The 16,537-nt window shown below is 39.1% G+C and overlaps 1 protein-coding gene across 1 annotated transcript in view; it reads left to right on the forward strand.

Moving 5' to 3' along the window:
* The window catches only part of LOC126176824 (transmembrane protein 117-like), a 300,039-nt gene that overhangs the window by 245,658 nt on the left and 37,844 nt on the right, over positions 1-16,537 (forward strand). The window contains exons 10-11 of the mRNA XM_049924008.1: positions 7,365-7,487; positions 15,539-15,672. Coding sequence (XP_049779965.1) covers positions 7,365-7,487; positions 15,539-15,672 — 257 coding nt within the window. The remainder of the gene's footprint in view (positions 1-7,364; positions 7,488-15,538; positions 15,673-16,537) is intronic.

Consider the following 16,537-nt stretch of genomic DNA (forward strand, 5'->3'; position numbering starts at 1 on the left):
TTTATGAACTGGATGAGTGAATATATAGTCATTCAATCTCCGTCTTTTCGTGACTTCTGTGTGCAAATCTCCATTAGATGATCACAAAAGAAAAGATCATCATTATAAAAGAATGAGCCTGGTTAATAAAACGCTAGGAAGTCAGCAAGTATGGTTTGTTTGGGCAAGCATTTGTCACTTGGCAATCTATAACAAATTGTTTTCTATTTTAGCTTCAGTTTCACACGAAGAAGTAGTGTTTGAAAAAATTTAATAGCAAATTGAGTTCACTTAGATCTTCCCCTCTTAAAATTCAAATGGTCAGTAATACTGTAACTCGTCAGGGTTAAATCCATTACACACTTGACAGGGAGCAGTTCATGCACTCCATTAGAACAATGCTGTAACTCTCAGGGTTAAATCGACTACCCACTCGACAGCTTATTGAGCTTTGTGAATGATTAACCTTGTATTTGACATAACATTTTAGATCACATTTGCTGTTCCTCTGAATTTTAAAAAAGAATCCCTTAAAATAACACATTGTTTGCTTTGGTGTGTGTTGATGTTGTAGAACTAGCACCAGCCAGGCCAGTGACATTCCATTACTGATGTAAGTCATGGTAGTGAAATAGTTTATAGAGCCATGGATCTATAGGGCTGAAAATATTGTTAAACTTTTCACACTCTTCCATCTGGATTTCTTAATCACTCATGCTGAAACTGCAACACAATCAAATTTACACAGACTAGGCAAAGTGCCTAGGATGGACACAGTGGCTGTCTTGTAAATAAAATTCTTTTATGTAATTTTTCACCTTTGGTTCACAAAATTGGTATCATAGCTGGTTTAGAATTTTTAGAAAGCCATCAGCAGATGATAAGCTCACTGGCCAAAATATTAGTAATCCCTTAAAATAACACATTGTTTGCTTTGGTGTGTGTTGATGTTGTAGAACTAGCACCAGCCAGGCCTGTGACATTCCATTACTGATGTAAGTCATGGTAGTGAAATAGTTTATAGAGCCATGGATCTATGGAATCAGTGCACTAAGGTGGGTCAAGGTTGAGGTTTGACAAAATGGTAGAGAGGAGCTATTGTGTTTGAACATTTTCATGAGAACACTGAAAATAAAGCTACCAATTTGTTAGTGTATGAATGCAGATTATCCAAAGTGTCTACAACAAATAATGCACCATTTGCAACCATGTAACACAGGGTATGGACAGTAGTCATAAATATTGCTCAACCAACATATCCAGAGATCACATCTTGTCATGACAATCAGTTTGAAACCTGACAGGAATAGCTGCTGGCAGTGAAGGCAGCTCTATCTTGACCAGTTTCTGAGTGAATATTGTGAAGGGAACTGCATCAATGGACAGTTGGAGGCCATTGGTCACAGCAGCGTATGATGCTGTAGGTCTTCAGTGGGCCAAAAAACACAGAAACATCATTTGTTCACTGAGATCTTATTCTTTGACGTCGTAAGGGACCCTGCAGGTCTTCTTCTCACCTCTTCAGTAGCATCAGAGGGGAGCCCATGAATGAATAACTGAACACTGCTGCTGATCTCATATTTAGGTAATGTTTTCAGAACTGGTGCAAAATTCAGACCTTTAGACAGCAAGGATGTTGTTGCCTTGTCCAGTTTGTTTCCACTCAAGCTGATGACAGTCCTTGAATCACTATTGTCAACTTTCTACAGGAAAGTCCCAATAAGTTGGTAAAACTTGCTGGATTCTTTCACAGTGGATTCCCACATGCAGAGTTCACTGGTTAAGAAGGTGTTTCCAACTGCCCATTCCCATATGCAGAGTCAGCAATTCGCTGCACAGTGCAGGTGACAGCTGAGCAGATTTGGTGCAATTTTGTCCAGCTCTAGTGACACAGATGTGTTCCCGCACTGGGGCTGACCACATATGCTGCATTTTGCCCTCGTTATGTTGATGGGATGTTGTAAGTGGATAAATTGCAGCATCATCATCTTGTCCTGACACTCCTGTAAGGAAAAGAATCTTCTGAGTAGATTCCCCTCTTGATTCACACCTTTTGCAGCATCTTGAAGCCGTGCAGGATCTCCTACCCTTGCTATATGGAAATACAGGTTTCCTTGGCACATTTCATTGATGAAATCTATTGGGTCACTAGCTGAGTCATGTTTCTAAAACATCTCAACAAATTTCCTACTCTTCATCTTCAGGCAAAGTGTTGGATTCATGTCCTTTGCTGAGGGGCCAATGGGAGGGCCAATTGCATGCCTCCAGAAGAGATGTCATGGCCAATGATGAGATGGGCCTTCTGACAGGTGGAGGGGGGACCCAGATGTCAAGTCCTGGTACTGCCTGTCTCTTCTGCTGTAGGCTTTGCAGCTTTCACATCAGAGCAGTTCTGACATATTTTTGCTAATGCCACAACCCATGTGGAGCTCAGTTAGAAACCTCTATCCCAGTTGACAAGATCATCATATACTCTTATCTCCATGCCTCTTTGATGACTAAATTCCAGAACCTGTTAGTGTGGCACGGGCTGCGTCAGAGTCTGTCTGCTGAGTTACAGCATCTGTGTGATACCTTTCATGACAACAGTTTCTCTGATGCAAAAATAAGATGTGCTCTATAGCTGAGCAAGAAGAAGGAAGAAATAGTTCAGGAGAAGGAGTGAAGTGCCTGGCATTCCTTCAGTTTGAAGGGCTGCACAAGGCCAAGACTATTAGGATAATGGAAAATCACAACAAAAAAATCATTTTTCACTCAAAAGTCAAAATCAAAGGTGTTCTTTGATCAGTCAATGACCAAATAAGATTGGGCACCTGGTGTCTAAAGTGTCTGTTGTAAGTGTGGCATGTAGTACTTTGGTCAGACACAACGGTGAATCTAGCAGTGCTGTTCAGAACATGTGAGAAGTATTCGCCTTGGCCAAACCAACAAGTCTGCAGTAGCAGAGCACAACATTAACGAAGGTCACGTTTTTACTTTTGAACAGATGAAGGTGCTATGATGTGCCAACAGGTGATGAGATTTGGTCATCAAAGAGGCAGAGGTGACAAAGAGTACATGACAATCTTGTCAACTGGGACAGCAATTTCCTATTGCCATGTGGGATGTGGTTTGACAAAAAGGTGTCAAGAATACTCTGATGTGAAAGTGGTGGAGGCAGCTAGAGGAACAGAGTACTAGGACTCGATGCCTGGACTCTCACTACCCTGCCAGACCCCTTCCCCCGCCCTGGCTGCAACATCTCTTCCAGAGGCATATGACTACCTCTGCTTCCTCCCCCCCCCCCCCCCCCACCCCTCCTCCGCCATTGTTTTGCTGCCTAAGGAGTCAGCCATCCAATGGCTATAAAGGAAGGAACAGGACCCAACATCAGTAGCAAATTCACCAAAACATTGCAACACCACGACTTGACTGATAACCCAAGAAAATTTCATCATTCAGCTGATAGTTGCAGGTGAGAAGTGAGTAGAGTTTGCACAGTTTTGTCCAGTTCTGGCCTGCTAACACAGACATGTTATTGCACTAGGACTGAGCAGCAGCCTCTGATAAGTAGTGTACTGCTGACCCATATAGGGGGACCCAAGAGTTCCCAAGCTTGTGGCACAATGCTGGGGATTTGCAGTGTAGCTTATCACAGAATCAAAGTCTTCAGTTTAAGCCTTCCAGATGACTGAGGGGGCCATGATCAGTTCTGTATACAGTGCAGCAGTCTGTGAACTTCACTGAAATTCTGTGAACTTGTCTGGTCTTCTCAACTTTCTTTGTCATTTACTGCACTGGTCCAGACCCAGATATCAGGCAAGTGTTTGTTCCAATGTGCACCACGTCTGCAAGTATCTGCACGCTGCTTCCTCAATGACCTCTAGTACAGCTTCTTCAACATATTGAACTATGCCTCCTGGCATCAAGCAGAGTGCACAAAGTGGTCCTTCCCCATCCTCTAGTGGCATTTTCCTAAGGGATACCAAGATTCACTACATATTCTAACTGCAAATGATACTAGTCCCCTGCCCTTTTGTACTTGTTTCCCCCTAGCACAGAACACTGACTCAGTTTCAGTTTCAGAGACAGACTTGTTGCTTTGACGCATGGTTGTAATACTCTGGAGTCTTTTCTAGTGCCTGACAACCCTGTACAAGCCAGCTAGACCTACTACTGGCACTATTCACAACCAAGTGGACAAGTGGTCACAGTAGAGCTGTATTGTGGATGAAGTAACATTTTACAGAACAGTAAAAAATTTATTTTAAATTAAGCTTGATGATTCATTTTTAATTTCTGGATATGTTCCGCTGCAAGGATTACAAGTTTTCTTTACATCCTAAAGCATTCAGTATCCAACCAAGTGATTTCTATTTTATAACCAAAAAAGCCTGGGATAAAATTTAGTTATTACCTGAAGCTACTTGGCACTTTGATCCTCAACCTTTTATCTTACTGATTTTATGATCATTAACAAATTCATGTAACAAATTGTAAAGTAACAGAAATTTACAACAAATGGAGACAACATAGGCTGCTGAAAAGCCTTAGAAAAAGTAAAATCTTTTAGTTACTTAGCAAGTTGAGATTTTTTGAAGTGTGTTGTCTGGAGTTTAGTATTATATAGCAGTGAATACTGGACAGTCAGAAAGAAGAAATATTTTTGTCTAGTTTTGAAATGAGATTGTGGAAAAGAATGCTAAAACCGTAATGGACTGAGATGTGGTGTCAAAATATCATGCTGTAAAAAAGAACACTGTTTAAAATAGAAAATTTATTTGTATGAAACCAGGCACAGTTTGTGGTTCTCATACTGGGATTGCTGCAACATTTATCGACCAGAACTAATCTAGACTTCGAACCAGGGCCACCAATATGCAGTGGCAAAGATGACCATGCTCCCCCCCCTCCCTCCTCCTTTCTAGCTCTCACGGAGAGGAAAAATTACAGCAGTTTTTCTTTCAAGAAATGATCTAAAACCCAGTATTGCACAGGTCTTTAACAGGGTTGGAACTTTTTTATGGCTACTTTCAAGCCGCCATTCATCTCCCAGGCCTAGCCCACCCCTTCCACTACAAACTAGTGTATGAGCACCTTTGCCTTGGGCTGTGCTACAGATCAGTCTGTTGCCACAAACAAGATTTCAGGGAAGGGGATGGGGGTGATATCATATTATAGCCAAAATTTTATATACTGCTTCTTCTTTCTATTTAACAATCAACTCCTAAGTAATAACAGATGCTAACTATAAGATAGGATTTATAGCTAGCATTTTTATTCACAAATTTCACATATGCTCGACACAGTATCACTACAAATAACATTAAAGAATACGTTTTGGTGAGATTTTTAGTGTTGTGTATGTTAGCATTGATTCATGCTTAGTGTATTCAGATCTAAAATTGGGTCACTGAATGTTTTATGTGTGTTTTATATGTGGCACTTATGTGTTTACATGACAAAACAGTGATGTTCCCCTGACATCACATGTTTTTTGCTGTGGTTGGCTGACAGAAGAAAAATCAAGCAACCACAGTGCTGATTTGTTTCTGAACATAATATACCATATTTCTGGGTTTCTGTGTTTACACTTGTGTGTTACAAAAATATGCATTTTGAGTGATATAGTTAAAGAGAACTGCCTCTAATCAAACACTGAAGCACATTTCTCTTACCTCAATTCATTTGCTGATAGATGAAATCAGCTTGTCCCCTCTTCTGCATTCCAAAATGTTCTATGACCATTCCATTGAAATTTAGAGGAGTCTTTTTCAATAGAATGTATCACAAGCACAAGAAGTCTCTCCTCATTCCTAGTATTTCACATAAATGTTTTCAACCACTTTAACATAGAGAAACAGCTCTCCAATCATTATTTGCAAGATCACTATTAACTGCAGAAGCTTAACACTTCCAGAAAAAGCTTTTCACATTGTGTTTTCATAAAGAAATTTAAGTATGGTCAAAGCACCTCATACTTTCATGAAATACTTTCAGCTGTACAACACATTCAGTTTATGACATAAGTCTGAAGACTGTAATTTAATCAAATTAATGCCTACTTTCAATTTTATTTCTTGGAAAAGTAATGGAACATATTTGGCATATTAATTTTCTCTAATCATTCATGAAAATGTTACCATTGCAATATTCTAGTGCACTCTAGTGAGACATTTAGAAACTTAATCATGCAATGTATAATAGTGCTATTGCCAGAAACAAAAAAACTATTTAAAACATTAATGATACTTCAAAGCACAATGGAGATATACGGAGACAGGAATTTGACAGCAAAGTTTCAGCTACCCTCTTCATTCCATTCTAATGTAAACAGTGGCAAGTGAAAATAGAGTGGAGGTTGAATGACCAGAGCTTTTGAGAGGCCTATAAGAGCTGCTCTGAGTAGAAGCCAAACCCTCAAACCTGTACTTTATAGAGTTGAACCCGCAGTCTTAAAATCAGCTACTATCTGTTTGAGAGAGATCACTCAGTATCAACAGTTCCAAAAACATTGGCTATCATTATTTAGACTTGTGTGCAAAATATGAGAAATATGTCTTGATAACTCAAATTCTGTAATACGTTATTGAGAAATATATTGTAATATATATTCTGTGCTGCACCTCCGAGGTTTTAACTATCAGCTGCATTTGAATGAAACTAAACCAAAAACTGTATTGCAAATGTTAGTCACTCAAGATATAAAGATTGCTGCACCCCTGAAAACTGCAATGTTTTTAAGTTATAGAGTACCTAAAAAAGTTCTAAAGTTTTCAGACTGTCTTGTTCACTACTCAGGCAAGCAGTATTTGAAATATCTTCATGGCCAACCAATAACACAGATGTATTTCCTGAAAGACTGAAGTGTGCTACTATACATACAAATATGGACATACTGAGTAATACTTAATTACATTATATTCTGTCCATTCCTCTTCAAATGTTCTCCAAACTTTTGAGACAGCAGCTTATCTGTGCCTACATCTGTAAGGTGCCTCCAAATTTGCTTTTATTGTGAATCCTACCCACAAAGAAAATATACTTTATATTATTTCATCAAATTTGTAATGTACATACTAATTTTAGACCATCTGTGCATATACTGTATGATCCTAGATTTCAGTCTCTCAAGTAAATGACTTTGAGCATCCATTTCTTTGTTCTCCTTGCCATTGAAAAGTTGCTTAAATGTGTTATGAATAGTGGAGTTCTATGCATTTTGTTCTGAATTAACAAAGGTAGTGCAGATATATTTGTAATTAATGATTACAGTGCTGGGAAGCAAGTAATTAGATGTACCTTTATATAGCAGTGTTCTTAAAGGTTATTTACAGCAAGCTTATCAAAATGGATCACAGTTTACTGGCATGACTCTAAAATAAATGAATTTCCATTGTTTTAAGGACCTGATGACAAAGTACGCACAGTGAATGAACCAGAAATATTATCAACAGGCAACAGTTCACTCTGGACATGGGAGTATAGGTCTCAAATCAATCCACAAACTGGTCTTCCGTTTTATGAAGGTATGTTTCTGACAATAAGTGACACAATAAAAGGTAAATATTAACATTTAATATTATAACCTACGAAATTTTGCTCTTTGTAATCTTACGAGGGGAAATACAATGGATGCCATGGCAAGCTGGCAATGTCTATCAAAGTAAATTAGTGACAGCTAATTGTTTGTCAGCTGCTGATATGCTATGGACAACAAGTGTAACTTCATTGCTTGATGTACCAAAGGCTGTGGCCATATTTGCCTTAAAATACCTAGCAGGAGTACAATGTGTGTGTTTGGACATCTTTACAACAAACAAGCTTGGCAATCCTAGTCCCACTAAAGCACACACGGGAACCAGTCACTATGGCACAGTCACATTAATGATACTTACTGTCAGAGGCATTTAAAAAGAAATGAGCCAGTGGCTCTAAAATGAAAACTGCTGAAGGGATCACAGTCCCATTGTACACAAAAGAATGTGCACTCATTATAAGAGCACTCAGAACCAAAACCCTCCACTAAAGGAACACGGATACACACTCATGTGATGACAGAGCAACCATGTGCAAGTGTCGACCATCCACTGCACTCAGTAGTGCTAAAAACAGAGAAATGGGGGCTTCAAAAGAATAGGAAAGAGGTGTAGTGCTTTTCATCACAATATAAGGAGTGTGGGGAATCAAAATTCATCGAAAAATGACACAAGTGTATGGAAAACACTGTAATTCACAGGTCTGCAATAGAGGGCTTACATCTTGTTTTTGTTCCCCACATCTCTTCTGTTGTAAGGAAATGCACATCAACCTTTTGCTCTTCTTTTGAAGCCTCCATTTCTCTGTTTGCAACACTACTGACTGCAGCATAGTACACTCCTGGAAATTGAAATAAGAACACCGTGAATTCATTGTCCCAGGAAGGGGAAACTTTATTGACACATTCCTGGGGTCAGATACATCACATGATCACACTGACAGAACCACAGGCACATTGACACAGGCAACAGAGCATGCACAATGTCGGCACTAGTACAGTGTACATCAACCTTTCGCAGCAATGCAGGCTGCTATTCTCCCATGGAGACGATCGTAGAGATGCTGGATGTAGTCCAGTGGAACGGCTTGCCATGCCATTTCCACCTGGCGCCTCAGTTGGACCAGCGTTCGTGCTGGACGTGCAGACCGCGTGAGACGACGCTTCATCCAGTCCCAAACATGCTCAATGGGGGACAGATCCGGAGATCTTGCTGGCCAGGGTAGTTGACTTACACCTTCTAGAGCACATTGGGTGGCACGGGATACATGTGGATGTGCATTGTCCTGTTGGAACAGCAAGTTCCCTTGCCGGTCTAGGAATGGTAGAACGATGGGTTCGATGACGGTTTGGATGTACCGTGCACTATTCAGTGTCCCCTCGACGATCACCAGTGGTGTACGGCCAGTGTAGGAGATCGCTCCCCACACCATGATGCCGGGTGTTGGCCCTGTGTGCCTCGGTCATATGCAGTCCTGATTGTGGCGCTCACCTGCACGGCGCCAAACACGCATACGACCATCATTGGCACCAAGGCAGAAGCGACTCTCATCGCTGAAGACGACACGTCTCCATTCGTCCCTCCATTCACGCCTGTCGCGACACCACTGGAGGCGGGCTGCACGATATTGGGGCGTGAGCGGAAGACGGCCTAACGGTGTGCGGGACCGTAGCCCAGCTTCATGGAGATGGTTGCGAATGGTCCTCACCGATACCCCAGGAGCAACAGTGTCCCTAATTTGCTGGGAAGTGGCGGTGCGGTCCCCTACGGCACTGTGTAGGATCCTACGGTCTTGGCGTGCATCCGTGCGTCGCTGCGGTCCGGTCCTAGGTCGACGGGCATGTGCACCTTCCGCCGACCACTGGCGACAACATCGATGTACTGTGGAGACCTCACGCCCCACGTGTTGAGCAATTCGGCGGTACGTCCACCCGGCCTCTCGCATGCCCACTATACGCCCTCGCTCTAAGTCCGTCAACTGCACATACGGTTCACGTCCACGCTGTCGCGGCATGCTACCAGTGTTAAAGACTGCGATGGAGCTCCGTATGCCACGGCAAACTGGCTGACACTGACGGCGGCGGTGCACAAATGCTGCGCAGCTAGCGCCATTCGACGGCCAACACCGCGGTTCCTGGTGTGTCCACTGTGCCGTGCGTGTGATCATTGCTTGTACAGCCCTCTCGCAGTGTCCGGAGCAAGTATGGTGGGTCTGACACACCGGTGTCAATGTGTTCTTTTTTCCATTTCCAGGAGTGTAGATGCACGCACATGCTCTCTCCGTTGTCACATGAGAGTGGGCCCATGTCCCTCTAGCCATGAGTTTGTGGCCTCAGCAGTCCTATAGGGACCACACCTTCTTTCGTAAAAAAATTGGTATCACCTTTACTTCAGCAGTTTTCATTTTACAATGTCTAGCTAATTTATTTTTGAATGCTCCTCATAGGATAGTTGGACAGAATTTTTTTCCCTCTCCACACTAAAGCTATGAATTACATTTAAATGTGTTTCTAGTAACTGCTAATCCATTATAATTTTGAAAGATCTCCCATGGTTCAATTCAAATACTAGAATCTGAGAAGGGCTATGCAAGGCTGAAACAGGTTAAATGCTTACTGGCTTCTCCTAATAAGACAAGTAAAAAGGTCATTGAGATTTTGTAGCCCACCAAATGGCCCATTTCTGTTGCCATTTAATTAAACTTCAGTGCTGTACAGTGTTAGACTTGCTGGTTCTATATGATTTATACCTTTTCTTTCAACTAAGTTTGTTAGATATATGCCTTTAAAATTAGGTTATTATTCATCAAAGTCTTTTGATTATGGTTGAAGTGAGTTATTAGGTAGACAGGGTTTGTACAGATTATTTATTTATTTAATTAGATATATTCAAGGTTGATATGACTTGAATTTTAAGATTTATCTTTTAACTTGGCACCATAGATTTTGCAATGATATTTAATCTCCTGATGAAGGTTTTCCAACAAAAGTCAGCATTATCACCCACTGATGACAAACAACAAATCCCCACAACATATTGCAAAGTTTGAATGAGACAAACCTACGCAACACACAAAATCTTCACCAACTAATTTTGTATTTTCAGAGACATGTTAAACTAAATGACAGAACTCAGCCTCCACATTAAAGACTCTTTAAATATTTAATTTTAACTGTCAGAACCGCTCATAATGTTCATAATATGCCCCTTTAATTCTCTTCAGAAAAACAGTGGTAACTGCGGTCATGGCATAATACAATCATCCTGTTTGATTTTTTAAAAAAAGGGAAGAAAATTATACACTCTAAAATAAATACCATAAAGAACATAACTTCCACCTTCCAATGTGTAAACAAGGCATTAATAAAATCTTTCACGCACTCACAAATCAAATGAAAGTAATCGAATTGTGGTTTATTCATCTCACGATGTACATTTGCAATCTATTTGGTTTGTATACAGGACAATGTAAAAATTTATAATACAGTAACAATGATTGTTTTACTAATAAATAATAGCATTAAAATAAATAATAATATTAGAATGATATTTCTTGGAATGTGTAACACATTGTATCCAGTTCAAATTTCCAGTTTGTCCTGCATGAATTCATCCACTGAGTAATAACATTTCAGTGTTGGTGCCTCATATATTATAGCTTTCTTTTAAGTGAACCTAAATTCGTCTACATTAACTTGTTCCCTTTAATTTATTACAAATTTTCATTCCCATATATTGAAGTCCCTGGGGATAAGGTCTGAGCTGGTTGGTGGGGAGCATGAACAAAATGGTGTTCCTCAAACACACACACACACACACACACACACACACACACACACACACACAGGGATGACAGAGTTAATGTTTAAAATTTCAAAATGGACGTTACCATTCTTTGTTTGCAATACACATATTTCAAATTATTTTTTCTGTATTTTTAGTATCCACACCATGTTTGTCAAGTTACCACAAAAAACAATACCATACCTAGTAATGGATTCAAAGTAGCTTATCTATGCTACTTTTTGTGTGTCCATGTCAGTTGCAGTTGATAATATTTGCATGGCAAATGCAAAGTTGCTCAGTTTGTTTTCAAGATATTCAATGTGTGCCTGTCAACTCAAATTTTTTACTACATTTAAACCTAAGAATTTGACTGAGTCAACTTCTTCTATACAGTATCTTGGTTGTTGTGTACAATCTTAATCTGCTCACCCTTTGAATCTTTGCTTTTGAATTGCATCGTGTGGGTCTTAGATATGTTTAGATTCAATTCATTTAGCTGAAACCAAGTTTCTAATGTACTGAGAGTTCTCATCGCAGATTTGGGGATTTTTTTTTTTTCGGAATCCTGATTTTCAACTAAGACAGGAGTATCATCTGTGAACAGATCTGATGGAGAGCTGATATTTAATGGTAAGTCATTAACATAGAAGAAAAATAGGACTGGACCTAAATTGAGCCTTGTGGAACACCCAGAGATACTTTTTCCCAGTCAGAAAAATAATTTGCACCATTTAAAAAGATGCTAACTCTTTGCTTTATGTTTTATAAGTAGGATTTAAGCCACTGTAGGCAACTGCCACTAATGTCATACTTTTCAAGTTTGTAAATAAGCAATGCATGGTTTACACAATCAAATGCCTTAGTGATGTTGCATAAAATTCTTGCCAACTTATTTTTCTTGTCTAATGACTTGCTAATTTTCTCTGTGAAACTTTTCACTGCATCTATGGAGTTTTCCCATGTTAAAAATATAAATGATTCTTTAGAGTAATAGAATATTTTGCAATGAAATTTTGGATTTGGACAACAGCAGATTTTTCAGATATTTTAGATATGGCTGGGAGAATTAAGATAGGGTGATAATTTCCCATGATCTCTCTTGATACCTTCTTGAAGAATGGTTTGACTTCAGCATATTTCAGCACCACTGGGAAACAGTGCTCTTGAAAACATTGATTTTTTATTTAAGCTAGTGGCTTTGCAATTTTATTGTGTTTGGCTTTAATAACTTCAGTGGGTATTCCAGCCCAATCAGAAGATTTTTTGTTCATTTATACAGCATTCATTAGTATTTGAGTTGGACTTATCATTAGTATTTCCTTCAATGTCAATTTTTGAAGTTTCTTGGTACAGGGTTTAACAACTAACTCAGATTTAATTACTGATCACACAGCCTTTGTCTTATTTTTATGGTTTAAAATTAGTCTGTTATTAGCCAGTTGTTTTGATGCCTTGACAACTCTTTTAAATATATTTTTATAGATCCTAATATATTCAACAAAGTCAATATCTTTATTATATTTCAACTTTCTGTGCAGTAGCCTTTTCTTTACATTGGAAATTTTATGCTCTTGGTAATTCACTTTAATTTGTCATTTTATTGTTTTAGCATCTAGGTAGAAATGTTTCATTAAAAACACCAAGAAAACTATGTAAGAATTTCGCAAAGTTTTCATCATTTAAGTTACAATGATCAAAAGGCAATTTTTTTCTCTTTTAGCTTCTTACTAAATATTACAAGTTTTCTTTGCTAAAGTTCCTTCTCATATGGGTTCTCATACAAGAAATGTTCCTGTCTGTCTGTGGCAGCTCGATGAACAATATACAATGATCTGAAATACCTAGATCTAGACAAAATGTATACACATCTTCATGTACATAATTAGAGCATTGTCAAAACTGGTTGCTCATTGGCCATTGTCTCTGGTAGCTTCAAAGAAATTCAATTTGAAACCATATTTCTTTACAAGGTCATTGAATCTTGAAGCATAGCTACTATCACAAGTGATATCAATATTAAAATCAGCAGCTATTAATTACAATTTGTTTCTATTTTTCTCTACAAAAATCTTCTAGCATAATTTGAAGCTTAGATAAGAATAGTTCTGATGCTGATGTCCCTGGGATTCTGTACAGTGAGATTATTACAACATTTTCTAGTGAGTCCACTATTTCTACACAACAGCTCTAAAGCACACTATCTTTACTTAAATAATTAAAAAACGTTATTGTCTCATCTTCCCTGCATTTCTTCAAACAAACTAAACATTCACAGTTATGAGCCACTTTTCTGTTTTCAGTACTTATACACTATGTGATTAAAAGTATCTGGACACTTAGCTGCAAAGGAGTTACCAGTTCATGATGCCCTCCATCAGTAATGGTGGAATTCAGTATGTGTTGGCCCACCCATAGCCTTGATAACAGCTTCCACTCTCACAGGCATACGTGCAGTCAGGTGCTGGAAAGTTTCTTGGCGAGTGGCAGCCCATTCGTCATGGAGTGCTGCACTGAGGAGAAGTATCAATGTCGGTTGGTGAGGCCTGGCACGAAGTCAGCATTCCAAAACATCTCACAGGTGTTCTATAGGATTCAGGTCAGGACTCCGTGGAGGCCAGTCTATTGCGGGGAGGTTATTGTCATATAACCACTCTGCCACAGGCCGTGCATTATGAACAGGGGCTCAGTCTTGTTGAAAGATGCAATCACCATACCCAAATTGCTTTTCAACAGTGGGAAGCAAGAAAGTGCTTAAAACATCAACGTAAGCCTGTGCTGTGCTAGTGCCAAGCAAAACAACAAGGGGTGCAAGCCCCCTCCATGAAAAACATGACCACACCATAACACCACCACCTCTGAATTTTACTGTTGGCACTACACACGCTGGCAGATGATGTTCACCGGGCATCCGCCATACTGCCATCAGATTGCCACATTATGTACCGTGATTCATCACTCCACACAATGGTTTTCCACTGTTCAATTGTCCAATGCTTATGCTCCTTACATCAAGCGAGGCGTAGTTTGGCATTTACCAGTGTGATGTGTGGCTTGTGAGTAGCCGCTTGTCCATGAAATCCAAGTTTTCACACCTCCCGCCTTACTGTCATAGTACTTGCAGTGGATTCTGATGCAGTTGGGAATTCCTGTGTGATAGTCTGGATAGATGTCTGCATATTAGACATTACATCCCTCTTCAACTGTTGGTGGTGTCTTATCAGTCAACAAACAAGGTCGGCCTGTATGCTTTTGTGTATGACACAAGTGACACCCAATCACCTGACCATGTTTGAAGTCCATGAGTTCTGCGGGGTGCTCCATTCTGCTCTCTCACGATGTCTAATGACTACTGAGGTCTCTGATATGGAGTACCTGGCAGAAGGTGGCAGCACAATGCAACTACTATGAAAAATGTATGTTTTTGGGGGTGTCTGGATACTTTTGATTACATAGTGTATGTATAGCATTGAATTTAGTTAAGGCCAAATTACAATAACTTTTAGTACTTTAGTTTCATTTTGGTGAAATTATTGTCTTTTATAAAAATAGCACCTCTGACTACATTGAAGGAGTTTGATGCAGCAACAAAGTTAATTTTGACATCTGTTATAACAAATATTACAATCAATTTGACATTATAGACCTGTAAGCCTGTAAATGTCTATATATGTGAATTGTAATATGAAGACATGTCCAATATCCTTGTAAAAGAGATCGACAAATAAATAAAACAACTACTACTACTAACAATGGAAGCCTTAAACTGATTAGTGTAGTCTGATCCACACTATAGGGAAACATTCCACGTGGGAAAAATATATTTAAAAAGAAAGATGATGAGACTTACCAAACAAAAGCGCTGGCAGGTCGATAGACACACAAACAAACACAAACATACACACAAAATTCTAGCTTTCGCAACCAACGGTTGCCTCGTCAGGAAAGAGGGAAGGAGAAGGAAAGACAAAAGGATATGGGTTTTAAGGGAGAGGGTAAGGAGTCATTCCAATCCCGGGAGCGGAAAGACTTACCTTAGGGGGAAAAAAGGACAGGTATACACTTGCACACACACACATATCCATCCACACATACACAGACACAAGCAGACATTTGTAAAATGCATGTTGTTAGCAAATATCAAAGATCCCTTTCTTAAAAAATAACCACAGAGACAGGAGTTTTATCTCTAGAAATTGTCAAGTAAGTCATGAAAAGTATTTCAGCAATGTATCATTTTTTTGGAAATATATTTTCAGAGGACATGCAGATGAATTCACGATATATGAACTACCCCTTGTCAGTGAAGTGGACTGCATTTATACCATCAGGAATTGGTTTAATACTGTTTGTTTCTCTCGTGTCTCTTTATGGAAGATTCCCATCAAACCAGGTGAGTTCTACAACTAAATCGTACATTAATTAAACAGTTTGAACAAAAGAACCCACAGGCAGCTGTCTGTAAGGGATAAGTATTGAACAGAAGGATAGTGAAGCTACAGTGCCATGAAACTGTTTTTCAGATCCTCAGTAAGTATTTCTCACTATGTTCTATAAAGTGTTTATAAACAAATGTAGTTATTTTATTTTTATTACTTTTAAAGTGTTATCAGAGGATCTAACACTTAGTTGACAGATATGTTTCCATGTATTCAACTTGAATGAAGATTACATTTTTCATAAAATGTAAGCTTTTATAGCTCGGAAAGCTACAGTTATTAAATTTCCTGGGCTAATATGCTATTGTTGAATGGATTTTATTAATAAACCCAACATTTCGTCCCAGTCTGAAGCTGTTTGGAGACGAAATTAAATATTTCACCAGCATTTTGTTAAAGAATGGGTACTCATCTTCAAACCTGCAAAGGGTATCACGAATGTTACAAATAGATCATAGCACCATATTGTCATTTGTGAAATCCAAAATGGCAGTCATTGTATAGCGAAGAGCCTGTACAGCTGTGATACCACTGTACTACGCAAATCCTCTAGGATTACATAGAAATATTTTAAGGTTGGCGAATATGAGCATCAACTGATAAACAAATTATTTTATTTATTCTGTGGAACCAAGCAAGCCAAAGCTAGTTGGTCACAGAATGGATCAGGACATACTTCACACAATTTTGATAAGAGAATTTATGTAATAAACATGAAAAATGTGAGAGTGTATCCAAATAAATAACACATTACACTGAAAAGTTCTGAACTACTGCAAGAACCTCCTGTAAAGAAAGGTGGAGTGTGCAATAAGAGAA

This window comes from Schistocerca cancellata, chromosome 3 (genome assembly GCF_023864275.1).
Source record: "Schistocerca cancellata isolate TAMUIC-IGC-003103 chromosome 3, iqSchCanc2.1, whole genome shotgun sequence".
In the NCBI taxonomy this organism is placed as follows: Eukaryota; Metazoa; Arthropoda; class Insecta; order Orthoptera; family Acrididae; genus Schistocerca; species Schistocerca cancellata.